At 33.0% G+C, this 26,305-nt stretch overlaps 1 protein-coding gene across 4 annotated transcripts in view; it reads right to left on the bottom strand.

Annotated features, from left to right (window-relative positions):
* The window catches only part of LOC124953678 (protein sprint-like), a 149,669-nt gene that overhangs the window by 39,021 nt on the left and 84,343 nt on the right, over positions 1–26,305 (bottom strand). Inside the window, exon 1 of one of the 4 annotated variants that reach the window (XM_047505424.1) lies at positions 14,797–16,772. The exons of the other annotated variants lie outside the window; for them this stretch is intronic. Coding sequence (XP_047361380.1) covers positions 14,797–14,855 — 59 coding nt within the window. The 5' untranslated portion in view covers positions 14,856–16,772. Of the gene's footprint in view, positions 1–14,796; positions 16,773–26,305 lie in introns of those variants that run through there. 4 annotated transcript variants of the gene reach the window in all.

Raw genomic sequence — 26,305 nt, 5'->3', positions numbered from 1 at the left:
CTCCTAATCCAGTACAGCCAGTACTTCGAAACGTAAAGAATGTCCTATGTACCTACTATTTTCTGACGCGAGGAGATTGTTTACCGAGAATTGAGAAAAGAAAAAGAGACAAAATATGTTCTCTTTCGTTTCTTTTTGAATATTTTCACGTTCCACGTTAATTTATGTATGGTATTAATCTATAGAACAAAATACCTTACATAACTTATTTACTATCTCGAAATATCTACCATAAAAAAAAGATTAACAAGTCGTTAATTAATGAAGAAGGAGAGAGTAAAAATTGCAGCTTATCGCAAAACCAGTGACTATAATAGTTATTGAGAATTTAAGAGGGATTGGACTCAGGTGTTCAAGGGAAAATATTATATGCGATAACTTCTTACACAAAACTTTTTAAGGTTTCTTAGAATTTTCTTTGGAGACATCCTCCTTCTCGTAGACGGTCAAAATATTAAGCACAGGTGAAAGCCCCTTTTGCAGGGGGACTTCATAAGGGAATAAATTTTGAGGCTTTAGTCTCTTGTGTCTCCAGTGTATCTTCTCTCTGTCTCTCGCTGTCTCTATTTCTCTCCCTCTCTTTCTCTTTCTCTCCTTTTCTTTTTTTATATATTGCGAAAGTGTGTGTATGTGTGTAGGTAAAGAAGTAACAAAAGAGACGGGCGAATGAACGTTTAATCGTACGAAACGCGGGAAAAACTTTCGAAGGACTCACAGTGCAAACTCGCCCGGAAAGATACGTCTTTTAATGAATAAGTTTTTTAATGGATATGAGAAAAGTTTCTTCAAATCATTTGAAAGGTTAAGTCGTACCTATTTCGTTTTATTTGACAAAACAAAAATAACAAAAATTTAAAGAAGAATAAATAAGATAGAATAACATATTAAAAATTACAATTTTTTATTAGAGTAAAATCTTTGGCAAGTGTGCATTATTAAAAATTTATATTATTTATAAAAGTATCATTTGACAAATATTAAAAACAAACTGTCTTATGACGGTTTTTATCTACACGATATTCTTTTCAGTTTTCTTCGCGTGTATCGATGAGCATACGTTTACCAAGCCAATCTATCTATAAATATTTTCTAACTAAAAACAGAAGAATCGATACGTCGATGGTTGGTAAGTTGATGAAGATTTTTATCCGGTGCGTGGCCCAGTGGCAACGGTCCAAAGGATCGTAAAGAGATCATGGAAAACCCAGTCCGTCGCTAGCAAGTTTTTGCACATATACCCTCCATCCCTTTTTTGCTCGGTGGTGCGTGATAGCACCCAGAGGGACAACGGAGAGGCTGCGAGAGGAAAAAAGAGAAATATAGTTACAGAGGGAATCGTGCTTCGCGAGAACGGTTCGCCTGTTAAGTAATCATCTCTGTTTGTCTTTGCTTTACCTCACATGTGTGTCCTACCCCCATTGTCTTTATATTCTCGTATTTATATTAAAACGTATGTATTTGTGTATATATATATATATATATATATATATATATATATGTGTATGTATGTATATATCGGATTATCATGCGCCGTCGGGCGTCGAATCAACATAGGTAGATATCTTTTCTTTTTAACTCTCTTGCTTTTACGCATAATACTCTAACGCAATGACACTCGAATTTATCAGACAAAAAGAAGAAAAAAAGAATAGATCGAGAAATAAATTTACATTTATAATTTAAAATAGTAAGATCTTTGCTATAATAAAAGCTATAAATTCGCTTTTATGGTTAATGGTACATCTTTTGTACGAATTATACATTGAGTCAAAAGTTCCTAAATAATTGTTAAAAATCAATTATTCGTTTTCGAGGCTGTTTAAGTATGCAGTTAGAATTAATAATCTTACGATCTGGAAAAAAGAACAGCCTAAAAAATTTCGAAAAAGAATAATTAATTTGTATAATCTCCTAGGAACTTTTGAACCTCGCTATACAATTTCGATCGATGAAAATGATCGTCACAACTCAAGTAGTCAACGAAGATTGAGAAAGCGAGGCATATTACGAGGTCTCTATACAACCAACTTCGATTTCTACTTCGAAGCGTGATAAAGGAAATCGTTTACGGTGAATCTTAACACGGATTGACGCCAATCATGCGCCAATTAAGGTTCGTTTTCTCCATCTTATTAGGTTCAATGACTCTTTCGAATCATTTGCTTTCTCCGAGGAAAAAAAAATTATTACCCTTCTATTATTTTCCTGACGAATGATGCTCTCATCTTTTCAGATCGAAATTTATCGGTAAAAGAAGGCACCGAGAATAGAAAAATCGGTAGATAACTCGTCTATGGAGAAAAAGAGATAGTACTAGTTTCGATCCACGACATTTGTCTACTTCTATCCGTGAAACCATTTGTTACCTGTCATGCGAACCATACTCCAACAACTCTCCTGATAATTCTCTCTCTCTCTCTCTCTCTCTCTCTCTCTCTCTCTCTCTCTCTCTCTCTCTCTCTCTCTCTCTCTCTCTCTCTTCGTGATATATTTCATCAAGACTATCCTCCGTCATAGCATCTAAAATGCTTCGTTCATGTCGAAAATCGATGTTCGCTCTATCGAAAATAAATCCGTCCGGAAGAAAATATCTTCGAAAAAGAGCTGGATATTCGAATTCGAAAATTGCAATCATGTCACGTAGGAAATGTCGAGGGCAGACCTTTGGTCTCTTCAACGATTGCTTTTTCAACCGACAAATTTTCTCCTCCCTGTATGATTCGTCCCACCTTTCATTCCTTCTTTCTTTATTTTCTTCTTTTTATCTTATTTTCAAAGATGAGATGCCATTCCTTACTCATTGTCAGAAGAAGGGTTTTTAGGTTTTATAATTGAAAAATTTTTAATTGTCCTTTGCTCTACTCTGCTCTGTTGTATACAAGAAACTTTTTCTTTCTTTATTGATAAATCCTGAAATCTAAATAATTTCGACTAATGTCTCTTAAGAATTACAATTAAGATTAACAAGGAGAACGAGAACTACGATCATTTGCGAGCTAATCGATGAGTGGAATTATTTATTGTAAGATTTACATATTATATTATCTGTAGTCTCCTATAAAATTGGAAATAACATTTGGGCGAATAAAATGCATCGAATCAATTTGTTTATTTTATATTATTTGAGAATAAATAATAATAAAATATCAGGATTTTATAAATACAATTAATTATACAATATGTGCTACCATAATTTTAATGAAAACCGAATGAATAAATAAATAAATGAATAAATGAAACACCCTGTGTACATTATCGTAACTTTTATTCCCATTATTATTATTATTATTATTATTATTATTATTATTATTATTATTATTATTATTATTATTATTATTACATACTTTATTATCATATATACTAATACGCGATTTCTCGTGTAGATAAATGATGAAATAATTAGATAAAAAAAAAAGAAAGCATTTGGAGATTTTCCCTTCTAATAATTTTTTATCGCGGACAAGAAAACTTTTCGCCGTAGAATTTGTATGAGAGTAAATTAGAAAAAGAAATTTGTTGGATCGTTGCCAAGTCCTTTGAGTAAGTTTCGTCTTCAAGAGGCGGATTTTAGGATGATCTGATGTGCGCGAATAGAATCAAAATCGAAAGAGATGCAAGAGACTCGTGGCGGACCACATTTTGGAATAATTTAATTAGCGAGCGTACGAAGTGAAGTGCCAGGTCTTATCCCGTGGGTTTAATAGCGAGCTCTTGGCCGTGTCTAACTTGGATACACCAGGGACTTCGTGCTCTCTTCCCCTTCCATTCCATTTTACTTCCACCCCTTCCACATTGTATCTATTGTATACCGCGAGCTTGCAAGCTCCGTTGAAAATGCAGGGCCCGACGCAACCAAAGCGAAATCGTGCAAACGACGGAAACACCCTCCGTTCTCACGACCTTTATCACGGAGGATGCCGTTTGATACGTTAATTATGCATTGGATCCTCTGAATACGGGGCCGTGTCGAAAGGATTAAACGTTTAGCACGTCTACTCGTTGAAATACGGTGGTTAAACTCGAAATTGAGAGGAATGCCCGCTTTTCTCTACCAGTTTACCAGAAGTTAAGAGATTTCATTCAATCGATATCAAATGTATTTAAAATATTTACGAAATAATAAAAAAAAGAAAAAAATTGAGAAGAAAAGTTGACTTCTCGACTTTTTCATCAATCCGAGGCGTGTAAACAGTACATTTTTTTTTAGTATAGAAAAAAAGAAAAAAAAAGAGAAGAAACACGTAATTTATCGTTTCTTGATCACGACGAGTAGAGAATTGAAAATGGTTTGAGTAGATGATGGTGGTGTGTCAAAGAATACTCTGAAAGGAAAACTTTTAATTAAAAAGTAAGCATCGGCGTTGAAAAGAAAGAGAGAGAGAAAGAGAGAGAAAGAGAGAGAGAGAAAGCGCATGGTGAGTTTCGAGCAATTTGTGGCGATATAAAAGTTCCTCCTTGGTCCTCTCAGAATTGGCAATAGAAACGACGGGGTGTTCTTTTTCTCTACGAGTTGCAACCCCTCGTATTCGTCTTCGTCTTCGTAGTAGTTCGTGGTAACGGGAAACCTAAAAAAGGCGACTGTCGACATTAAGATCCCATTTAGAACGATATATTCGTGCTCTTAAATTTATAATAAGAAAAAAAAGAAAAAGAAATCAAATTTTCTTTGAACTCGACCAATTATTTTCCATTGTGAAAGTTGTTGTTGTTGTTGGTTTATTAAAATAAATAAAAATATCGATGAGAAGACCCTTCTCAGAGTTTGATTGGAGACTTCGATACGATTGAAACTTCGTAATTCTTTGTCTTCCTCGAATTTACAAGAAAAACCTGGTTATTACATTAGCTTTCCCAAAGTGAAAAGATATAATGCTTCGAAAGAAAGCGTAAGAAAGTTAAGTCGACTTTATTATATTATTTCTATTATGTATATAGAATAAGAGAAAGGGAATAAAGAATCGCAATACAAAAAAGTATCACGCTGATATACAAATGAAAGACTAATTGATGATATGAAATCACACTGTAAGAATTAGTTTAATGAAAATCCGTAGTACATTTTATTAATATTAGCTTGTATCAAGCACCTCGTTAAAATTATGGATTTTATATTTCTTCTCTTTTATAACTATCAATATTATAATTATTAGAGAAATGGTTTTTCTTTATTTATTATTGTAAAATTAAATCAGATTAATAAAAATAATAACGAATATATAGAGTGAAACAGAAACAGATATAAAGACAGAGAGAGAGAGAGAAGAAGAAGAGAGAGTAACAGTGAGTGAGAGAGAGAGAGAGAGAGAAAGAGAGAGAGAGAGTAAGTAAGAGTGAGTAAAAGAGAGAGAGAGAGAGAGAGAGAGAGAGAGAGAGAGAGAGAGAGAGAGAGAGAGGGGAGAAAAAGGGGGAAAAAGGAGGCGTAACCGCGAAACATAGGCATGCACGATGCCCTCGTCACGTTTAGTTGCCATCAGCCACTTCTGATCTCTGATTGCTCAGTGCCTAATTAAACCGCACTACCAGCTATCCCTTGGTCACTGAGAATCGTTTCGCGAAGGGTAGGAAAGCAATAAAGGGCAGTAGTACCGATCGAAAAGAGTACGGAGGGGTCGTCTCTTCAAATCAATGCAAAAGCCTACAGAAAATCATCCTTTTCTCGATCCTATTTCCATCATGCTCGTTATTATGAATATCAAAAGAAGCCATGAAGCTTTCTTTATATTACGAGTCAGTATATAGATTGATTCTAAATTAAGAACTAGTTGAATATTTCATTTGTTAAAAATAATAGAGAAAAAATTTATTATGAAAATTTTCTTGATTTCATAAGTTTCATATCTTAAGAGTAAAAAATAAAACATCCTACTTTTGGTTAAATTGAAAGATTAAAGATTTTTAGTTTTTCTTATAGAACATTAGATATTTTATTCGATTATCTTGAAAAAATTATTAAATAAGTACAATCTAATAATAAAATTATTAAGCAAGTGTATATATAATTATTTACTTTAGAATTAACGAGATATTAGCGTATATAATTATATGATCAACAATATATATTTTCAAATGTAAACAATCTTAAAAGGCTATGAAAAAATGAAAAACATACAATAAAAAGATCTTATAATGTTTAGTTGCTATTTTCCTAATGCTATTCATCGAAAAATTTGTAATTTAAAATTAATTAATAACAACAAGAATAATAGCTTACTTAATTCAATAAATTTTCAAATTATCCACCATTATATTACATGCACAAACGATATCTTATAAGCATACTTCTTTGTGCAATTTATAACATTTCAAGTGTTATTTAACATGTTGCCACAAATGACGGCTATAGCCGTCCGGTTTTTGACGATATGTAGGCAAATGACGGCTATAAACGTCTTGCACATGACAATTGACGCTCAATTTCATATGACAATCATAAATAATTGAAAAAAAAAATGTTTCTGAGCACGATCGTCAAATTAAAAGTATGCGGCAATATGTTAAGTAACAACGTTTGTAATTTTCGCTTATAATTCTTTTAAATTTCTAAATATTGTTTGATATACTTTTATATTTTATAAATTCTCATACAAAAAATTTAAACGTATTAGATCTAGATAATCTAGGTTGCCATCTAATAGGTTTCTTTGGTTAGCAATGGAACCATTACATAATGATTCCCAATAGTTTCACGGTGTTTAGTATTACTGTGACATTTACATACGTAGCATACTTCACATGTTAATATTTATCTCATTAATTATTGACTTTAAATCTATATTTATTTAATATCTTTTTAAAGATAATTGATAAAGATAGATAATTAATTTAAAAAAATGTAGAGTATTCCATAAGAAAAACTAAAAATTATTGAATTTTTGCTTTAACCAAAAGTTAGACGTTTTATTGACATATTTGACATAATTTTGATATTATGAAACTTTTATTAACATATTCTCATTTTTATTATTCTTAACACTAGATATACTGGCTATTTTAATATACTATTTCTACCAAAACCAGTCAGAATGACTGGTGTAAAAAAAATCCTTATTGAGGCTTCCAGTCTTTATTCACACTTAAAACATGACAAAAAAGTTAATTAATATCGATTTTAATAGATAAATGGATTCATAGACATTATCAAGAAACAAAACGCTCAATTGTTTACAGTTTGTCCATCACAATTTTTATATATGTAGATTTTGCTGTGTGAGACTTTCCGCATACACTTTTTTTACATGTATTGCACATTTTTGTAGTCTTATTGTTGTTTCAATACCCTATTTGATACCATTTGCGTACAGGAACCGTGCCATTTGTAGTTGGTATATCGGCTTCGTATGGTTTTTGCCTTGAAGTCTGATATTCTAAAGCAAGCTCTTCTGTTAATCGAAACAAAAAGTCTTTACGTGTGATATTTTCTCCTGTTGTATTTTTGTATAATATCCAGCAATTTATTCCGGCTAAATCTAGAATATTGAAAAAGACTTGAAGTGGCCACCTTCTGGAACTTGATTTCACGGTATATTTTCGTGTCATTTGATCAATGACATCGACGCCAAATTTAGTTCTATTATAAAACGATACAGTTTCAGGTAATTTCTTAACAGTTTTATCAATTGTGTTTATGCTTTGTACTTAGTATAAGTACTTTTTTATTTGGTTTGCTCTTGTAAACGATAAGTGTGCATCCATTGGATTGATATAACGACATTGAGAAATGAGGCATGCCATCTTTTTTCAGTTTGCAGGTTTTCGGCAGTTCCCTCTTATTTGCGCGTATTGTTCCAAGCAACAAGGTATTTTTAGATCTTAATTTTAACACCAAAGAAAAACTTGTAAAAAAATTATCGGTTGTCACAGTTCGACCCGTCATGGTATACGGTTCAAAAAATTTCATTACAACAAATTCGCTTAGGGTAGTTGATGTTTTTTCCTGAATACGGAAACCCACTTACCACATATTTCGTTTGTACATCAGACGCCAGGCAGAATTTTATGCCAAATTTATGGGGTTTGTTTGGCATATACTTGGTAAATCTGCATTTGGCCTTCGTTGGAAAGAGTTGCTCATCCACGGTAATATAAGCTCGGTTATAGCCACGGTTTAAAGCAATTTTGACTGTTTTCGATAAATTTGTCCCAAACTGCTGAGATTAAAGTGAATTTATCTGTTTGCGAACGTCGACTTCTCTGATTTCTTTTGTCGAAACGAATATATCGCAGAATCTCAGTAAAATTGCCATATGTATTGCATCGGTCTCATGATTCTCCAGAAATCATATTTCTGTGTCTATAAATATTGCAGTACCCATCAATTTTTATAGCTTTCCCAATGTCTTTTTTTTACAGAATTTCTTCATAGAAACGTGCACCAGTCATTTTTACTGGTACTGGTATAAGTGTCAATAACGAAAAATATATTTGTTACTATTATATATAATGTAATATTAAGTTCATAAAATGTATTCTCTACTTATAGCTACAAAAGTCACAACATCATTTCGGAAAGCAAATGTTACATGCAGTAACATTTTATTAACAATACAATTTTTAATTTAAATTGCATGACCAGTCAAAATGATTGGTCTGGTAAATCTAGTGTTAACAAAAGAGATATTCAACTGGTCTTTAATTTAAAATTAACCCTGTACATATATACGGCGTTTCATCTAACTCGAGCAGTTGAAATGTTTTTTTTTCTGATACAAATGAATTTCAAAGGAAAACATTTTTTTAATCAAAAGCGACAGATATTCTTATCGACACAAATTTTTGTTCCGAGATTTCAAGATTATCGGTAATTTTTTAAACGAGTTGACATATTTTTATTAACACAATATTGTATCTTACAAAACGATGTATTTAACAATATGAATTTGTTAATCTTTCAGACGACCTTGAATAAGAAAAAATTACATTTTATAAAAATCGAAAAAATCTAAAATTTAATTATTTTGTTACAGAACATTTATTTAAAAAGGCCAAAGAATGATTTAAATTATTGTCAATATTATTATATCATTCATTAAAGTATAATATTACGTGCAGTATAACGGTACAAAGAAATAATTCATTAACCGTAATGGAAAATAAATTGATAGGAATTATTGTTAGACGAAACATTCCGTGGATACAATAGAGAAAGAAACCTTATTTGATTTAGATGTTATCGCAAACTAATGCGAAATCGAAGTATCAAACTAAATCTACAATATATAATGACGTTAAGTGTGTGTGTATATATATATATATATATAAGTATACACACACACACGCACGTACGCACGCACACACATATACACGCACGTGCATGCACACATATACGTACATACTCTAATCTGATTTCTATGACTTATCGAGCTACATCTATTTGTTCGATCTTTCGTTCTTTCGTTCTATTTTTCAAGGCAGTGTACTTGCTATAAAGAAACGTGTACTTTCTTCATCCGTCTCAACGAGCGACGATTACAGTTCAATAAAAGGGTACACGATTCCTTTTCCCTTTTCTCCGTTCTTTACAGAAGAAAAAATGAAGTATACGGGGGTAATGGCAATATCGAGAGACGAATTGCTGAGAATTCGATCGATGATACATGTCCAGATGTTCGAAAAGGACGTCTGAGAAGGATCAAAGAAAGAATTTATATCATCAATAAATTCTTTCGAAATAAATTCGCAATCATTTCATTAACGATCTTCCTTTTAATCCTCTCCTTCCCACCTCATTCTCTTCGCATCACATTCTGGATAAGCAAATTCTGTCTGACAATTTTATATCGTCACGCTAACTTCAAACAGGCTCATATATTATTATAGAAATATATATTATAATAGATCATCGTTTTTATTTGGATCTTTTCGACAAGGTTTTGACGTTAATAATTCTGATCGATTCCTTAAATCATCGGAGGGAAGCAATATCGATGCTTTCGTGAGAAAGGTCGATCGATTGGAAGGAACGTGACCGGTAAGTTCGATATCGTCGAAGGTAGAAAAGAAAGGTAGGAGAGAAAGAATTTATATCGACGATAAATTCCTTTTCGCTTTCATTAGTGGCCTTGTCGAACGTATACGTGTAAGGTGTATATATGTTTGTATATACAGGGTGTTTCACCTAATTCATCTCGAGTATTTACTTGAAGTATCATCAATTAGTTTTGATGATACGACAAAATATCGAGAAATTGTTCGATCGAAACGAGGATGGTTATTTTTAATTTATTTTTCAAAAAAAATTTTTTGCATCTCAACGTCCAAATTTTATATTTTGTTCGCTACCTCTGCAAGTCTTGTACAAGATCATTTAAAAGTAAACAAATTTGTATCGTCAAATTCGTTCTTTTGTAAACTTTCGATATTTCAATAATAAAAACATGACGATTTATTTGCAAAAAAAAAAAAAAAGATATCGAAGACAAAATTTCGAAAAAAACGAACTTCTACCTTGAACGAAATTTTACCCTAATATTATCCGTGATATTGACCACTTCGGATCAAATGATTTCCTTCTTTTTTATACTTTTTTCTTATCGAAAAAATCCAATGTTTAAGTGAAACACCCTGTATGTAATATGTACACGCTGCTACCTGTCGCTAGGGTTCACAGAAAGAGAGGATACAGAACGGAAGAGAAAGATTTAGCACAACGTCCTACGTCCTTTTTCTTCGTTGTCGAGCGTACGAGTGCGTGATCACGACGATATCGTCGATCGAGCTTAATTAAAGGGGATCAAATCCTTCCCTACCCCTTCGCCGCTCTTTACACGACCCTGTTAACCCTTTGCAAGACCGATGAGAGAACTGCTCCAGGACCGAGAGTGTCGTCTCTTCTCACGTTACGAAAGCTATATTTATGTTAAGCTCGACGATTTACGATCAACTAACTTCTGTGATTATTAAACTTTGATATATAACACGTTGGATTCGCAACAATTTTCATTGATGTCATTTATGATACTCCGAAACTTTCTATGTGAACTGAGACGAATAAAATGATAATTTATCAGATAAGATCAAGGAGATTGGATTTCCTTAGTAGGGAAAACGTATATTATGCGCCTTGTGTTGGATTCTTCAGTGAAAGTTATAAAAAGCCTATGAAAGTAGGTTACAACGTAATATTGACATTCGGTGGAATACAAAGATAGCATGGGGTGGCTTTCTAATAACTTTAAACGACTACGCAATCTTCATGGGATAAAAAGAAGAGAAAAAATATCGAATGATTTTTGACGAAATCATCCGTAAAGAGCACGTGTTTGTTTACACGATAATGTTAAGAGGAAAGGGAGTTTGTAAAATCCTTTACACCTAAATGATCGTATATCTTCTTGCGATAAATCACAGATCACTGTTATGAACACTCGAGCTTCGTATATCCACTTACTTATATATGTATGTATGTATGTATGTACATACATACATATATACATATATATATATATATATATATATATATATATATATATATATATATATATATATACATGAGAAAGATTGTAATCAAAGAAATCGAGAAGAGATTCTCCTTATGGATTTATCCCACGTTGATCCGAATCTCTTATCTATTGATTTATTAACGACTCCTAACTCCTAATTAAATCTAGATATCCTGTTTCATATGTTGTCTTTCCGTGACACAGGTATCACGTTAGGCATCTGAAATTTCTACAGAACGTGAAAGTTCCTTAAGAGAGGTAAGTCTTTTTAGACGTTTGTAATTTATGCTTGGCAAAATTAAAAATGATACAATCTCGTCTATCGGTATTTACATGAAACGATTTTCGATTGTCGCATGACAAAGAAGCTATCGCGAATTGTCTCTCGCTTTATCGATTTATTTCATTCTCTCTCTCTCTCTCTCTCTCTCTCTCTCTCTCTCTCTCTCTCTCTCTCTCTCTCTCTCTCTCTCTCTCTCTCTCTCTCTCTCTCTCTCTCTCTCTCATCATTCCAGCTACGAATTGAAACTCGACGGATATAGAAAATGCTGCGTTCGCAGGTTGGATTCCGGTCCAACCGTCCGTAGTACACACGTTCAAATTTATTCCAAGTCACGAGCAGCACGTGATATCGAGCGTCTAACCTCTTTATCTTTCACGCTCGCTCGTTCGTTTTCATCTTTTATTTATCTTCTTATCTCTCACTTTCTTTTCTTCTCATGTCTTTCTTAATATCCTTTGGTACCGAGATTTCCTTGTCCGAACGAATGAATTTAATAATCCCCTAAATGGGAGAGCGCGGCTCGTCCTCAGCGCTAACTTCAATTCGTGCTTTAAATATGCAATGAACGATTTCTGAATACTAAATCCTCGATGAACTCGAAGCAAACCCTATGAATACATCTTCTTCCCCCTTTTGTTTCTTCTTTCTTCTCCCTGACTACTCTTTTCCACCCAATTTTCGAAATGTATCTGAAGAACGAGAAAGAAAAACGGTAGAAGACATATTATTTCGAAAATTAATCGTCGAAAATTAAAGCCAACCTCGCAATTAGTTCCTCGCGAACGTATTATTAGGAGTAGGTACGCGTTAATTATAAAACATTGTTGTTATTATCTTAAAGGAATAAGAACATCGGTGTTCATTTTCTAGTGGGACGTCGTCAACGACGTTGAGTGGGCGAGGCAGAGGATAGAACAATGACGAGGCGTATCCTCGAGGAAGGAAAGTTCTCTCTCGAATCAATTATTTCGTTGAAGATCTTTTTGCGACGTGTAACGGACACAGGGACACGTTTTCTTCTTAATATATATATATATATATATATATATATATATATATATATATATATATATATATATATATAAAGAAGAAAAATATATATATATATATATATATATATTATATATATATATATTAAGAAGGGAACTTCTATATACAAATGAGTGTAAAAAATATTTGTACAGCAGTGAATTTGAACAAAAACTTTGTAGAATTTTGTATATTTAAAAAAATGTCCACAAAAAAAATATATATATTCTTAGAATTATTTATTTATATTTGTTATGAAAATTTAACAAATTTTCAAAAATTATCAGAGAATGTACGCGTAATAAATATTCGTACATTTCTACGTTTACAACAAAAACTATATATTTTAATATATAGTATACAATAACGTAACAACAAAACTATTTGCAATTTTAATATCCAGTGGGATTCCCTTTAGATTGTATAATCGCTTTAAGCTTTTGTAGCATCGAATTTATTACATTTTCAGTTTTAGTATTAGAAATTGTATTCCACTTTTCTAAGAATGCATTTTTTAAATCTTTCTTTAAAGAAATGTGATGATCACGAATTTTTTCTTCGAGATAATCCCATAAGTGTTCTATAACATTCAAGTTTGGAGACTGTTTTTTAATTGAAGATTTTTTTTGCAAGATTTTTAATTGAAGAATATATTATACAGGATCCACTGTCGCGTTTACATTATAAACATTGTGCTTTGGATCATTATTTTGCAAAAACATATAATTGTCCTGTAATCCAATTTTATTTGTACTAGCTTGAAGATGTTATTTTCAAATATCAATATACAATTTATGGTTCATAATACCATCGATAAAATGGAGAGATCCAATCCCGTTTGCATTCATGTAGCCCCAAACTGTGATCGAACCTCTTCCATACCTTACAGATACCTACAAGATACCTGTTTTTCTCATAAGATATCTTACAGATACTTGTTTTTCTCATATTCGATATTTTCTTTCTCTATATATAAATTGTACATCGTCCATTCGATTAAAAAATGTTAAATTTACTTTATTCAGTAAATACAACACAATTCCAGTACTCCATAGGAACATTGACATATTCTTTCGCAAATTCTAATCGTTTCATTCTATTAACTTCATTTACGAAATATTTTCTACAGTCTACTCTGCCATAGTATCCCGCAGTTTTTAAAAAATTACGCACTGTATTACTGCACACATTATTATTAAGATTATTTTTAAGTTCAGCAACGATGTTTACTGCACTTATCTTTGAATTTTGTTTTATTTTTCGAATTATCCATCGGTGTACTCATTTATTTTTCATTTCGTGGATTATTTTTTAAACTTTTTCGGTTTCCATATCTGTCAATAATTCCTTGAATCATGGACTGTGGTCTATTTACAATTTTAGAAATTTCACTCAGTGTTTTGCACTTATATAAATTTATAATAATTTTCCATTTTTCTTTGATAGTTTTCTTGCCTTTTCGTCCCATTTTATGATTATTACTGTTGACTATATATAAATTTATAATATTATCTGTATTGACAACGTTTCCAAATATACTGATTCTAGATATATTGATGTAAGAGGTATTTATTCTATGTAGAATGTCACGAATCAAGAACTGTACGAATACTTATTATACATATATTTTCTGCCAATTTCTGAAAATTTGTTAATATTTTCATAACGAATATAATTAATTAATTATTTTTTAATAACATTCGTTTTAGAGATTTCTAAGAATATGTATATATATTTTTTGTGAACATATTTTTGTAAGTTCTACAAAATTTTTGTTCAAATTGACTGCTGTATGAATACATTTTACACTCGCTGTATATTTTCTAAAGAGAGCTTGTAAAACAGCAATAAGTTGTTTTTTATTGTTATTTAAGTTCGTTCACGTTCAAACACGTGGTTGCACGTAACTATATACACACTTACATACATATATTGTTATATTATATACATATATAACTTATATAAATTGAAAATAAGAAAAAAAGAAAAAAGAGCGGAGAAAGAATTGTTTCTTTTTGAAAAGGAATAACGACTTATTAAACTTACCTAATGATATGCTGATTGGTCGACTGCAGCAGTATCGTAGTGTACTTGGTGATCAGCATCTTTTCAGAGAGTCATCCGAAAATAAAGATGCTCTTCTCGTCGTCTACTATTCTTCTATTCTTACGAACAGACACACAGACGGTTGTACACAGACGTATACTCTTTTAGTACTGTTAATGCGAGAAACTAGCTTTGTAAAGAGAGCGAGATGAGAATGAGAGAAAGAGAAAGAACGAACGTATGTCCGCTCTTAGTTTCTCTTTCTCTTTTTCTCGCTCTCTCTTTCTCTTTCTCTCTCTCTCTTTCTCTCTCTCTCTCTCTCTCTCTCTCTCTCTCTCTCTCTCTCTCTCTCTCTCTCTTTATCTCTCTTTAGCCGCACACTTGACTTCGTATAAATCCGAGCCCAATGTGACTCGTCCTGTAAAAATCAAGCAAAAGACGCGAAATAGCGGCAATAGTAGTCACTAGAGGGAACAGCCACGCGTGTAGATGCTGCGAAAATTCTTACGGCTAAATTTAGAGCTCATATCTCGCCGTGAGCGGCAAAGAGCATTTCTCGTGCATATAAAAGCCTTCGCCGGTCTACCAGCGCCACTTTGACTTCATTTCTGTCCTTTTCTTCCTTTTTCTCCTCCTCTTCCTCCTCTTCTTTCTCTTCTTCTTCTTCTTCTTCTTCTTCTTCCTCTTCTTCTTCTTCCTCTTCTTCTTCTTCTGCTCCTCTCAGCAAATGACAACGTTTCTTATGGTTCTTCGAGAATACGATGAACGGCATCGTCTTCTACGGGAAGAGACGAAAGACGTCTTCCTCCTCCTACTCCGCCTCCTCTTCTTTTGCCTCTTATTTTCCTCTTCTCTTTCAACTCTCAGAAAGTCTAATGTCTTGCCTCTCAATCTTCTTGACGTTGGTCAGGGAGTGTCATCGGCTTTCGAACTTTCGAACGATCAAAGGAATCGATGTTGGATGTGTTTATTTACGAGCTTTTGCCACGACGAAAATCCTTCTCAACTTAATCTTCTCCATAGCTTTTACTACCTACGCTGACGACGATGCTACTGTCCGATACACGAAGAACGGTGCTGCTGTTAAGCTGGTGTATTCTGCTTGTTTACGGGTATTTTGCTTTGTGTATATGTTTGCGCGTACGTGCGTGAATGTTGAGAGACGTGACCCAAACTCTCATCCATGATCGCTTCTTGCACGATAAGTTCGTCCTTCTGTTATGCGAGACTTTAAAAAAAGAAATATCTTTCGATATGTAGGTGTATATGTGCGTAAACTTCGCATAGTAAATTTAACAAAATAAATATAAAATGAATGTCGGATTAGAATAAATAATTATATAAACGATATGAAACGAATGAATGGATAAAAATATTATATGAAGAGTCGATTAATTCATAATTCTTTAAACTCATTCCTCTAATCTTCTCTATAATATCATTCTGTAGTATATTTCTAATCATTACATAAATATCAACTATTTATATTCCTATTCGTAAACTTTCCCTTACTTTTCATTAATCCAGAAGGCTTTTGCGAATCGAGCATAAATCAACGAATATACGAAAGCCTCGTCGCGCTTTCCATGATCTTTCGATACGACCCACGCGTAATCTCGATTTCGTGCGATACGATTCTAATCCTTAGGACTCAGTGCAGATTAATACTGAATAGATCGACCACGAGGTGTGGGCAGATATTATAATTAACGAAGCACGTGGGGTACCAGTCTGTTGCGCCCGTTACACGACCGTTTTAATATTTTACGTCAGCGTTAATAAGCGCAAGTAATTCGAGTAGGAAGGGAACGTGTACGTACGTACATACATAAATATATATATATATATATACGTATGTACATGGCTATACAACGCGCGATACGAGTTCGTTCAAGGGAAGAGATTTATATGATCGACGTAGCTTGATCGTAAAACAAATACGTACGGAACGGCTTTATGGATCGCGACGAAATACGATCGTAAAAAAATTAAAACGAACTTCGAACGTGAATATTTTTAATGAATTGTACTTAAGTATGAGAGAGAATTTATTTAAAAGAAAAGAAAGATAAAGTAATGTAAAATTATAAAACGATCGATCCAATAATTTCTATTATCAAAAAAAAATATATATATATACGCACATACACACATACATATATATATATATATAGTATTTATCAACAAATTGATAATTGGAAACTAATTGTATATTGAATATGACAAATATTTCCTTTACTATAGAAAATTCGAATTGGCGATACGTTCATGATAATTGATGAGGCGTTCGTCCAAGGATGTGAATAAGTAAACGATCTTATTTTCTCTTTCTATCTACCTTTTCTTTCAGAATACCCTTCGCAACAACTCTCTTTAACAACGTACCAACTTTCGAAGAGAGGACGGCCTCGAGAGGACTCGAAACGGCCCTGCCGTTGCGTACACCTCGCAAGAAAATCTTTGGACGGCTTGCAACCAAAGAGAGAGATAGACAGAAAGAAAGAAAGAAAGAGAAAGAGAGAGAGAGAGAGTGAGAGAAAGAGAAAAGGACGAGATTCTCCTTCAACGATCCAACATAAACCGGTCGCCAAAATCGCGAATCTCAATTTGAGGATACCGTTGTCAATTGAGATGCTTCGAGAGAAAAAGAATGATTTAAATACAAAATATAATAAAAAAAAAAGAAAATACTCATTAGTAATTTTCTCTACTATTTCCACTTTATCTTCTATTTTGGATCTTTTATAGTAACAGATTATCTGATTTGAGAAAAAAGAAACGTATGTACGCGTTAATAAAATTTCCCGCAACTATTTCCATTTGCATTCTATCTTAATTGAGAGATTCTCAATTAAAAGTAATTACGAATAAAATCTTCGTCGAAACTTCCTAAGATTATTTCTTTTTCTCTTCAATGTAATGGATTCATCTCCTCGTCCGATCAGTGAAAAGGATCTTACTTTCTAGGGCGCGACGAAGCTAAAGGCCGCAATATTCAATCGTATCGAGAGAGAATGTGTGTGTGTGTGTGTGTGTGTGTGAGAGAGAGAGAGAGAGAGAGAAAAGCTCGCTATATTCACGAATCGTTTATCGTTTAGAGGCTTTATTTTCCCGGAGGCGAATAAGCACCCGACCGGCTTTGCTTTACGCGTTTCTACCTCGAATTGATTTCATGCTTGATCGCGCCCGAGTCTGGGTCATCCGTGGTTAACTCTCGAGTGCTTTCGAGTATTCCAAAACGAAATCGGAAAACTCTGAATAGATGATCGATTCGTAAAAGAATACTATTCGCTAAAGTACTCTTGTAAATTTATGAAAATCCATAGAATTGAATATACATAAGTAAAATAAAATCAATTAACCAGCGTTAACTGGTTTAATCGATATATTTTAATTCTTGTATATCTTTTATAACTTTTCCTAAATAAAAGATATAAAATAATTAATAATAATACTTTTTACTTTAGACTTTAGTTTTATTACAAAAATATCCATTAATGATCTATTTTTTCCAAACCTTAAATAAACATTTTTAGAAATGTTTGAAATAAAATCTGCAAAATTGAGCATTTATCATCTTCACGAACATTCAACGTGTTAAATATAAAAGAATCGATTTGTTTCATCTATCCAATAGAGAATAGAAATTTTATAAAAAAAATAAAAAAAAAAAAAAAAATAAGTTCAATTAAATATTCATACTCGTAAAAGGAAACGTACGCACGCGCACACATACACACACACACACACAATCGAATTTTCCGTCCGTCGCCTTTGGCCTTCGGCGTCTTCCTACGAAGAAGACGAAGAAAAGGAGTAAGACCCAAAGAAACGCATTCTTCGTCGCGCATCGAACTGGGAACAATAGGACACTCGCAGTATGGACACTCGCAGCACTCTCTCTTTTCTTCTTCTTTTTCTTCTTCTTCCTTCCCTCGAGAAGAAATTGACGATACTCGCGACGAGTTAGCGACCTTGAGACGTGTCGAGTGACGCGAAATGCATCGAACAATGCATCGAAAAGAAAAATATATTTATATTTCTAATAATCAAATTTGAGAACTTTTTGTCGCGATTCGGACAAAATACATATGTATATATGTATATGTATATATATATATATACGTATATATACACACATACATACATACATGCATGCATATACACATATCATACATATCATACATGCCATTACATACATAAATCATACATATATATACATACACATACATACATATATATATCATCCATACATACATACACACACACACATATAGGTTTTGTAAAATGGAGAAACACTACGTGCGTCGTCGTGTGCGGACGCGCGCGACTGCACGCGCCACGACTTGGTTAAGAGGCAAGCAGAGAAAGAGATCCGAATGTCTTACCCGGCTGGCAGTCGCGAATGGACTGACTGCGGGTTACTTTAAACACTATAGTCTCGGCTGCATCGGTGGACTTTAGTGCGCTGTGCATGGGCACCTTATTGCCGCTACGGTGCTGTCTACACTCGCTTACGAACACAAACACATACAAACCAAACCCACGAATACACACACATATACACATTTATATATACGAACATATACATTCACAGGACCAAAGTTCCTTCGTCTCTTCTTCCTTCCACCGATCTCTCCCTTTCTCTTTTTCTCCTTTCCCGCTTTTGCTCTCACTGCTCGTTCCGTCTTTATATATATATATATATATATATATATATATATATATATATATATATATTTTATATATATATATATATATATGTATATATATATATACAATATATATACATATACACACTATATATATATATATGTATGTATATGTATATGTATGTAAGAATGCTTATTCCGTGTATCTTCGTACACACACCCTGTATATGCGACTCCTTTCTATAGGGTGTCGTGTTAGCATCTTAACTGCTACGAGAGTATTGTATCTTTTATCTTTAGGGTCATGAGAGTATTTTCGTTATTATAATTATTATAAATTATTATAATGTGTCATACCTATATTATATATATATATATATATATATATATATATATATATATATAGAGATAGATATATATATATATATATATATATATATATATATATATAAATAGATAATGATTTTATTTCATTGCTTATCATCCATGACCACTTCTCGACTTTTAATGACTCAGTCAGTAAAAAATTACATAAAAAAAAACAACGTATTGTAAAGAACGCGATGATCAATTTCACTTTTTGTTCATCTATGCCGTTTTAATATGGTTAGTTTGAAAATTTATTTTTTATTAAATATCGTTTAACTTTTACATCTAATATTAGGAAAATAATATATTTTACGTCTAAATTCGTAATATATAAGTTTTACTATGTATTATATGTCAAATACAATTGTATTAATACAATATAATAGTTTATGTACAATACAATTACATTAATGTAGTATTGTGTTATTAATAAAATTATTAATCGTTATTATAAAACTATTATATATATGTCAAATACAATTGTATTAGTACAATAGTTTATGTAAAATACAATTATATTAATATAGTGTTGTATTATTAATAAAATTATTAATTGTTACATAGCAAACTTTTCATTTAATTATTTCTTTGTTATTCCAAATTTCTTTGATGGTATGGATTTATAAGTTATAATAATTAATTTGAAAAATGTAACAAATAAACGCTGATCATCGATAACCGATGGGATAAACGTTAAGGAATATCTCGAAATTACTTACGAATGTAAATAGAGTAAACATGTGTTAAGAAAAATCTAAAAATTCTCCAGGATTATTCTCCAAATTGAAAATGATAAAGATTATAGAATAATTTTTTAAAATTGTTTTCTAAATGGTCCACGTTCATTATATCAGGACGAAGCAAGGAAATGTACCTATTTACGTATATAAGAACGAAGATATTCCTACGATAAAAAAATCGTCCTTGAAATCGATTCTACGTTTAAACGTTAAATTTCATTCGAAATGTATTACGCAGCACCGAGTATACTAGTCGAGATTTACCTTCGCTCTCTTACACTAATGCTCTAGACGAGGTGGTAAGTACGTGAAAACAAAAATGTGTGCACGCCCACAAAGAGCAATAGAAAGGGGTGGGATGAGGTAGGGATAAGGTAAGGTAGAGGGGTTAACAATATATCGAAGTCGGTGCTTCTCGGATTGTGTGTATGCTCGATGGCGATCGGCGATGTCTCGTTAAGGGATAGACTCGAAAGACTGGATCATCGGCGTTGATCGCTAAAAATAGAATTCTTCTTCTTGTCAATCCTCGAACGATCTCGCTTTTGTTCGTTCTTTCATTATGTCTCGGCTAAAGTTACTCCATCGTCCGTGAATTTAGCAAACAATATTTATAATCGATTTGAATTCATTTTTATTCTTTTTCTATCGATTTTTAATGTTCGAATATCTATAATTACTTTTTTTTCTTTTTATTCTTTTACAAGGAATTATTTGATCAAATTAAAATTAAATTCGCTATCTGTATTCATTTCGTATAATGGAGAAATATGTAAAATTAAAATTAAATTAAAATATAGTGAAAAAAAACGCGATCAGTTTTATTCATTTAAAATCTAATCTTTTTAACTTTTTTAAAATTATACCTTGTACGTTACGATGAATTCACGAATACGATAAAAAAGAAATCAAAAATGTAAAGCGCCTACGTAATCTTTTCTTGGTATCGTCAATTGCAAGACTCCCACGACACGATCGAGGAAGAAATTTCGAATAATTCGTGTGAGTCGTCGGCAAGAATCAAAGAAAAGATTACGAGCTAGTGAAATTGGGCACGGCGATCAAGATGCTAACTATTTGATAGGCAAGAAAACGAATTTTCTTTTTAAAATCCGATATTTTATGATGGACATTATGTTTCGAAGTTCCGCAATGCATCTAGCGGAATTTTAATAATTTCTAACTCGATGCTGACCCCGTCTAAAAAAAAAAAAAGAAAAAAAGAAAAGTGGAAAAATAATTTTGCATACCGGACATGCATGAGAATTTTCTTTCGATCTATGGTATGCAATTAAGAAAATTTTTATCGTTTTGTGCTCGAGAAAGTTTTTTTAATTTCTGTTTATTTAACCAAGAACAAATTTTTTTTGATATCTACATATACGTATAAATGTGTCTTGTTAGAGAGAAAGATAAAAAAGAAAAAATAAAAGAAGAAAAAAGAAGAAACACAAAGAAAGATCTATATACAAAGCAAATATTTGTCTTTCTCTTACTTAGCAAGAAAATCCGCAACGTCGGTAAAAACGAAAAAGCGACATTTTCGATCGAGCCAGCATAAAAGTTTTTCAACATGCACGATTAGTTTATCTTTTAACGTTCTTGCGAGGGTATTCACACACGTGGGTAACGTGTGTGGGCATGTGTAGGAGTCAATGAGACCTAACTCTACTAGTTAGGTTTACACGTGTGGAAGAAAACGACGATGAAACGATATGTTCGATTAGGCTCGTCTATCGATTTTCTTTTATAAATAAGTAGCACCAAGAAAATGATGAATCTTTTAACATTGTTTTACAAGAACTTCCTGGTTTCGACCATATAATATCTTCATGAATATCTTCATATAATTTCTTTTATAAAAGAAACAAAAATTACGCGCGAGTTTTTAATTAAGAAATAAAATTAACAACTTATAATGTACTACCGTCGTACCTAAGTCTAAAATTGACGATTCTTCGAAGAAATACCGTTACGAGAATAGAAAATATTATAAAATTCGAATTAGAGATATAAAAAAAAAATAAAAATATAAAGATCAATATAATTTAAATAAAAATATAAAAGTGATAATTTTTAACAAGCAGATCGAATCGATACGGAAAAGAAATATTTTATAAGAGTTTGACGGAATAATTACGATAATGCTGAATGCACGATATTTCGAGTCCTCATAGTTTTCGATCGATAAGTATCAATAGCAACCTATGGCATGGTAGTAGCAAGTACACGCATCAATGCACTCGGAGAAATCATCGCGCGGAAATGGCTCTGCCGTTACTCCTCGCCATCGGCTACGACGGAATGCGACTATTGCAAACCAGTAAGATTGAGAGAAAGAGAAAGAGAAAGAGAAAGAGAGAGAGAGAGAGAGAGAGAAAACTTGAGATCGTTACGACTCTAGCGAATTTCCGGAGTTGGAAGAGAGTTTCACGAGCGACCGCCTCTCATTGTTACCTCTCGTATTACAGTACTATATATTTCTACAGATAAGACCTAGAAAGTATCAGTATATAGCTGTGAAAATGGACGAGAGAGAAAGAAAGAGAAAGAGAGGGGAGGGTGAGAGAGAGAGAGAGTACTGTGAGCGAAGATATTTTTTAATTATTATAATGATCGTTTCTTTTATCGACTTTTATTATCATACGAACAAGATCAAAATCGATATTGTTTCTAGCTTATTATTGTCATTATTATTATTATTATTATATTTTATGCGTTTAGCTCACTCTGTCCATTACTTTCTGTTTTCAATTCGATTTTCTTTGTATATGAAATAATTTCGAAGGTATTCAATTTGATCTCTGTTAAATCATTTTATTATTTTCTCTAAAACAGTTGACAAAAATCTTCCTCCAATAATGGATTTTTTCTATTTCTTGATTTAATGAAAAAAAAAAAGAAATAAATGAAAAATAGATCTACTTTTTAATAAACCAACCGTTTAGTCTTAACGTTTGATCAAAGTTTATCCAATGTTAAATTGAGATATATGCATATTAAAAACGATCACGATGAACATGTCTTCGCCGATATTCGTCTCTGTCATCGGTTTTGGATAATCGCCTCCGCTTGATGATTCGGCGAAAGTTAGTCGACAGACCCACACTTATTCGTTAGGTGTTCGCTTGACATTCCACCAGACCAGTCGGTTCCCATAAACGTATAACACGCCCAGGGTTCTCCTTCGAAGATCACTCTTACGGATGAATCACGCGAAGCAAATCATTTTATTGAATCGCCGAGAGTTCATATACTAACAATACGAAAAAATAAAAAAAAATAAATAAAAAGAAGGAAAAAAAAGAAAAACAAAGAAAACAAAATTTGACGAAAGAAGAAGATAATTCGAAGACGAATCATTCGTTTGCATTTCCTTTCTGGCTTCTTATTATTCCTGACGGATGTCCAAAGGCAAATTGTTAAAAAGTTGGACGGTCGGTATGAATACCATTCTCGTAAAAAAAAAAACGAAAATTTGTGGAAGTTGATAGTGAAAGCGAAAGCGAGAGAAAGAGAGAAAAAGAGAGAGAGAGAGAGAGAGAGAGAGAGAGAGAGAGAGAGAGAGAGAGAGAGAGAGAGAGAGAGACAGAGGGAGACAGAGAGAGAATGTGTGTGTATGTGTGTGGTTGAGATACAAAAAGAGGGAGAGAGAAAGAGAGAGAGAGAGAGAAACACAAAGAAAAGGAAAGAGAGAGAGAGAGAGAAACACAAAGAAAAGGACGGAGAGATAAAAAGAGAGAGAGAGAGAGAGAGAGAGAGAGAGAGAGAGAGAGAGAGAGAGAGAGAGAGACAGAATGTGTGTGTGTGTGTGTGTGTGTGTGTGTGTGATTAAGATACAAGGAGAGAAAGAGAGAGAGAGAGAGAGAGAGAGAGAGAGACACAAAGAGAGAGAAATATAAAGAGAGACACACACGCACAAAGAGAGAGAGAGATAGACAGACAACAAGGACAGAGAGAAAGAGGGAGAGAGAGAGACAAAGTGAAACAGCAGATAGACAGAACAGAGAAAAAAAGGGAGAGACACATACAGAGAGAGAGAGAGAGAGAGAGAGAGAGAGAGAGAGAGAGAGAAAAGAAAAATTTCAGAGATGAAAGTCTGTTCTTTTATTTAAAAGGAAGTTTCTTCTGTACGAATAAAAAGGGTCGAGAGTTTTAGCCGGAAAATTATGCGACGTTCTCTGCTCTTCCGTTGATCGATCGGAACCGCCACTTTTCTTTTTTTCTTTCTTTCTTTCTTTTCTTTTTACTTTTTTCGCATTTTCAAAGGTTTTGCGGGGATGAAAAATTGAGGCATCCGTTTTTCAGAGCTTGAACAGCCTTTTCTCCTAATTGGATTTCCTTCCTTGATGCCGAGATTATTACGGCGAGAAGCCAAACTGTGTAGTCTCGCTTATCGTTTCGAGAAAGTGAAGATGCTCCCGAGTGGATGCAGAAATGATATCCGATTCGATAGATGAACATGCTCGATCGAACTCGAGAGTTCTTTATCATTGAAACGATTCTTAGGAAATTGAAAAACGAAAGAGACGTACTACTTATTTCGAGACTCCTTCGAATTGAAATCGAAGATGATATAGGATATAAATAAGCCAACTCAAATTTCTAAGTTTTCATTAATAATTGAAAATTTTAAAAAAGATTCGAAAGTTTCCGGAAATTATAAAACAAAAAACGTTAAAACTTTCAAAATGTTTTCCACCACTCACGTTAGATGGAAAACGGGTAAGATAGGACGAATATCACTTAGAATATCAACTAAGTTTTATAATTTTTTGAATTTCCAGATAGATATTAGATCTTTTCTAAAGATACATTCTAGATACATTCTTTGTTTATTTATTATATTTTTTAATTTGGTATGAAATATGTTCTCTCTCTCTCTCTCTCTCTCTCTCTCTCTTTCTCTTTCTCCCCCTCTATTTCTCCAAATGTTGTCCTTCGTTTGGATTGTTTATACGATGATATAAAATCATCTACTCAGAATATACTCGTTGATATGCAGCAGACTCACTTTAGATAAGGACTCGCATTCCACGGTTTTATTAGATGACACCAGCTACGAAAGAAACGAATCAATCATGTGAGTCATTTTACTAAGAATCAACGAAGCGATCTAAAGAAATAGAAATGGTACGTTAGGAGTGTCAATGTTTTCTTATAAACATTTATAAAACGCTCGAATAATGTAATAACAAACAATGTTGGATCGCGAAAGAGAACAAAAATCCATAAAGATAGTCTGACACACTCTCGAGCGGATATGATCGAATCATTTCTTCTTGGTTTCTTTTCATACAATGCTACCTCAAGCATTTAAATGGCTTTGAAGAATAATTGTCTACGAACGATTATGAGACATATAACCTTGAAAAACCAAAGAGCAAACGATCAACGATGTATTCGTTCGGGTAATAGAAAATGTCTGAAACTTGTTAGAAAAATGAACGAAGTAAAATAAAAAGAAGAAAAAGAAAAAGAAGAGAAAGAAAAAAAAAGAAAAAGAAGAAGTAGAAGAAGAAGAAGACCAGTAGATAAGGAAGGTGCAAGCACCACAAGAAACCGGGAGCCGTTCTTCGAGTTCTATAGCCAGGAGAGTGAAGGTCGAGTCTAACCTCTCGGCCAGTTGGTCGGCTTCCACAAATAGACGCAACCCACTGTATATATCCTCTTTGTTCGCTAATCTTCTCAAGAAAGTAATTAGACGATCCACGCCCATAAGAATACTATACCGAGTGAGACCGTTAA

This window comes from Vespa velutina, chromosome 13 (genome assembly GCF_912470025.1).
Source record: "Vespa velutina chromosome 13, iVesVel2.1, whole genome shotgun sequence".
NCBI lineage: Eukaryota > Metazoa > Arthropoda > Insecta > Hymenoptera > Vespidae > Vespa > Vespa velutina.
Note: the sequence above shows the minus strand (reverse complement) of the source record. Positions and strands in the feature narration are given on the sequence as shown.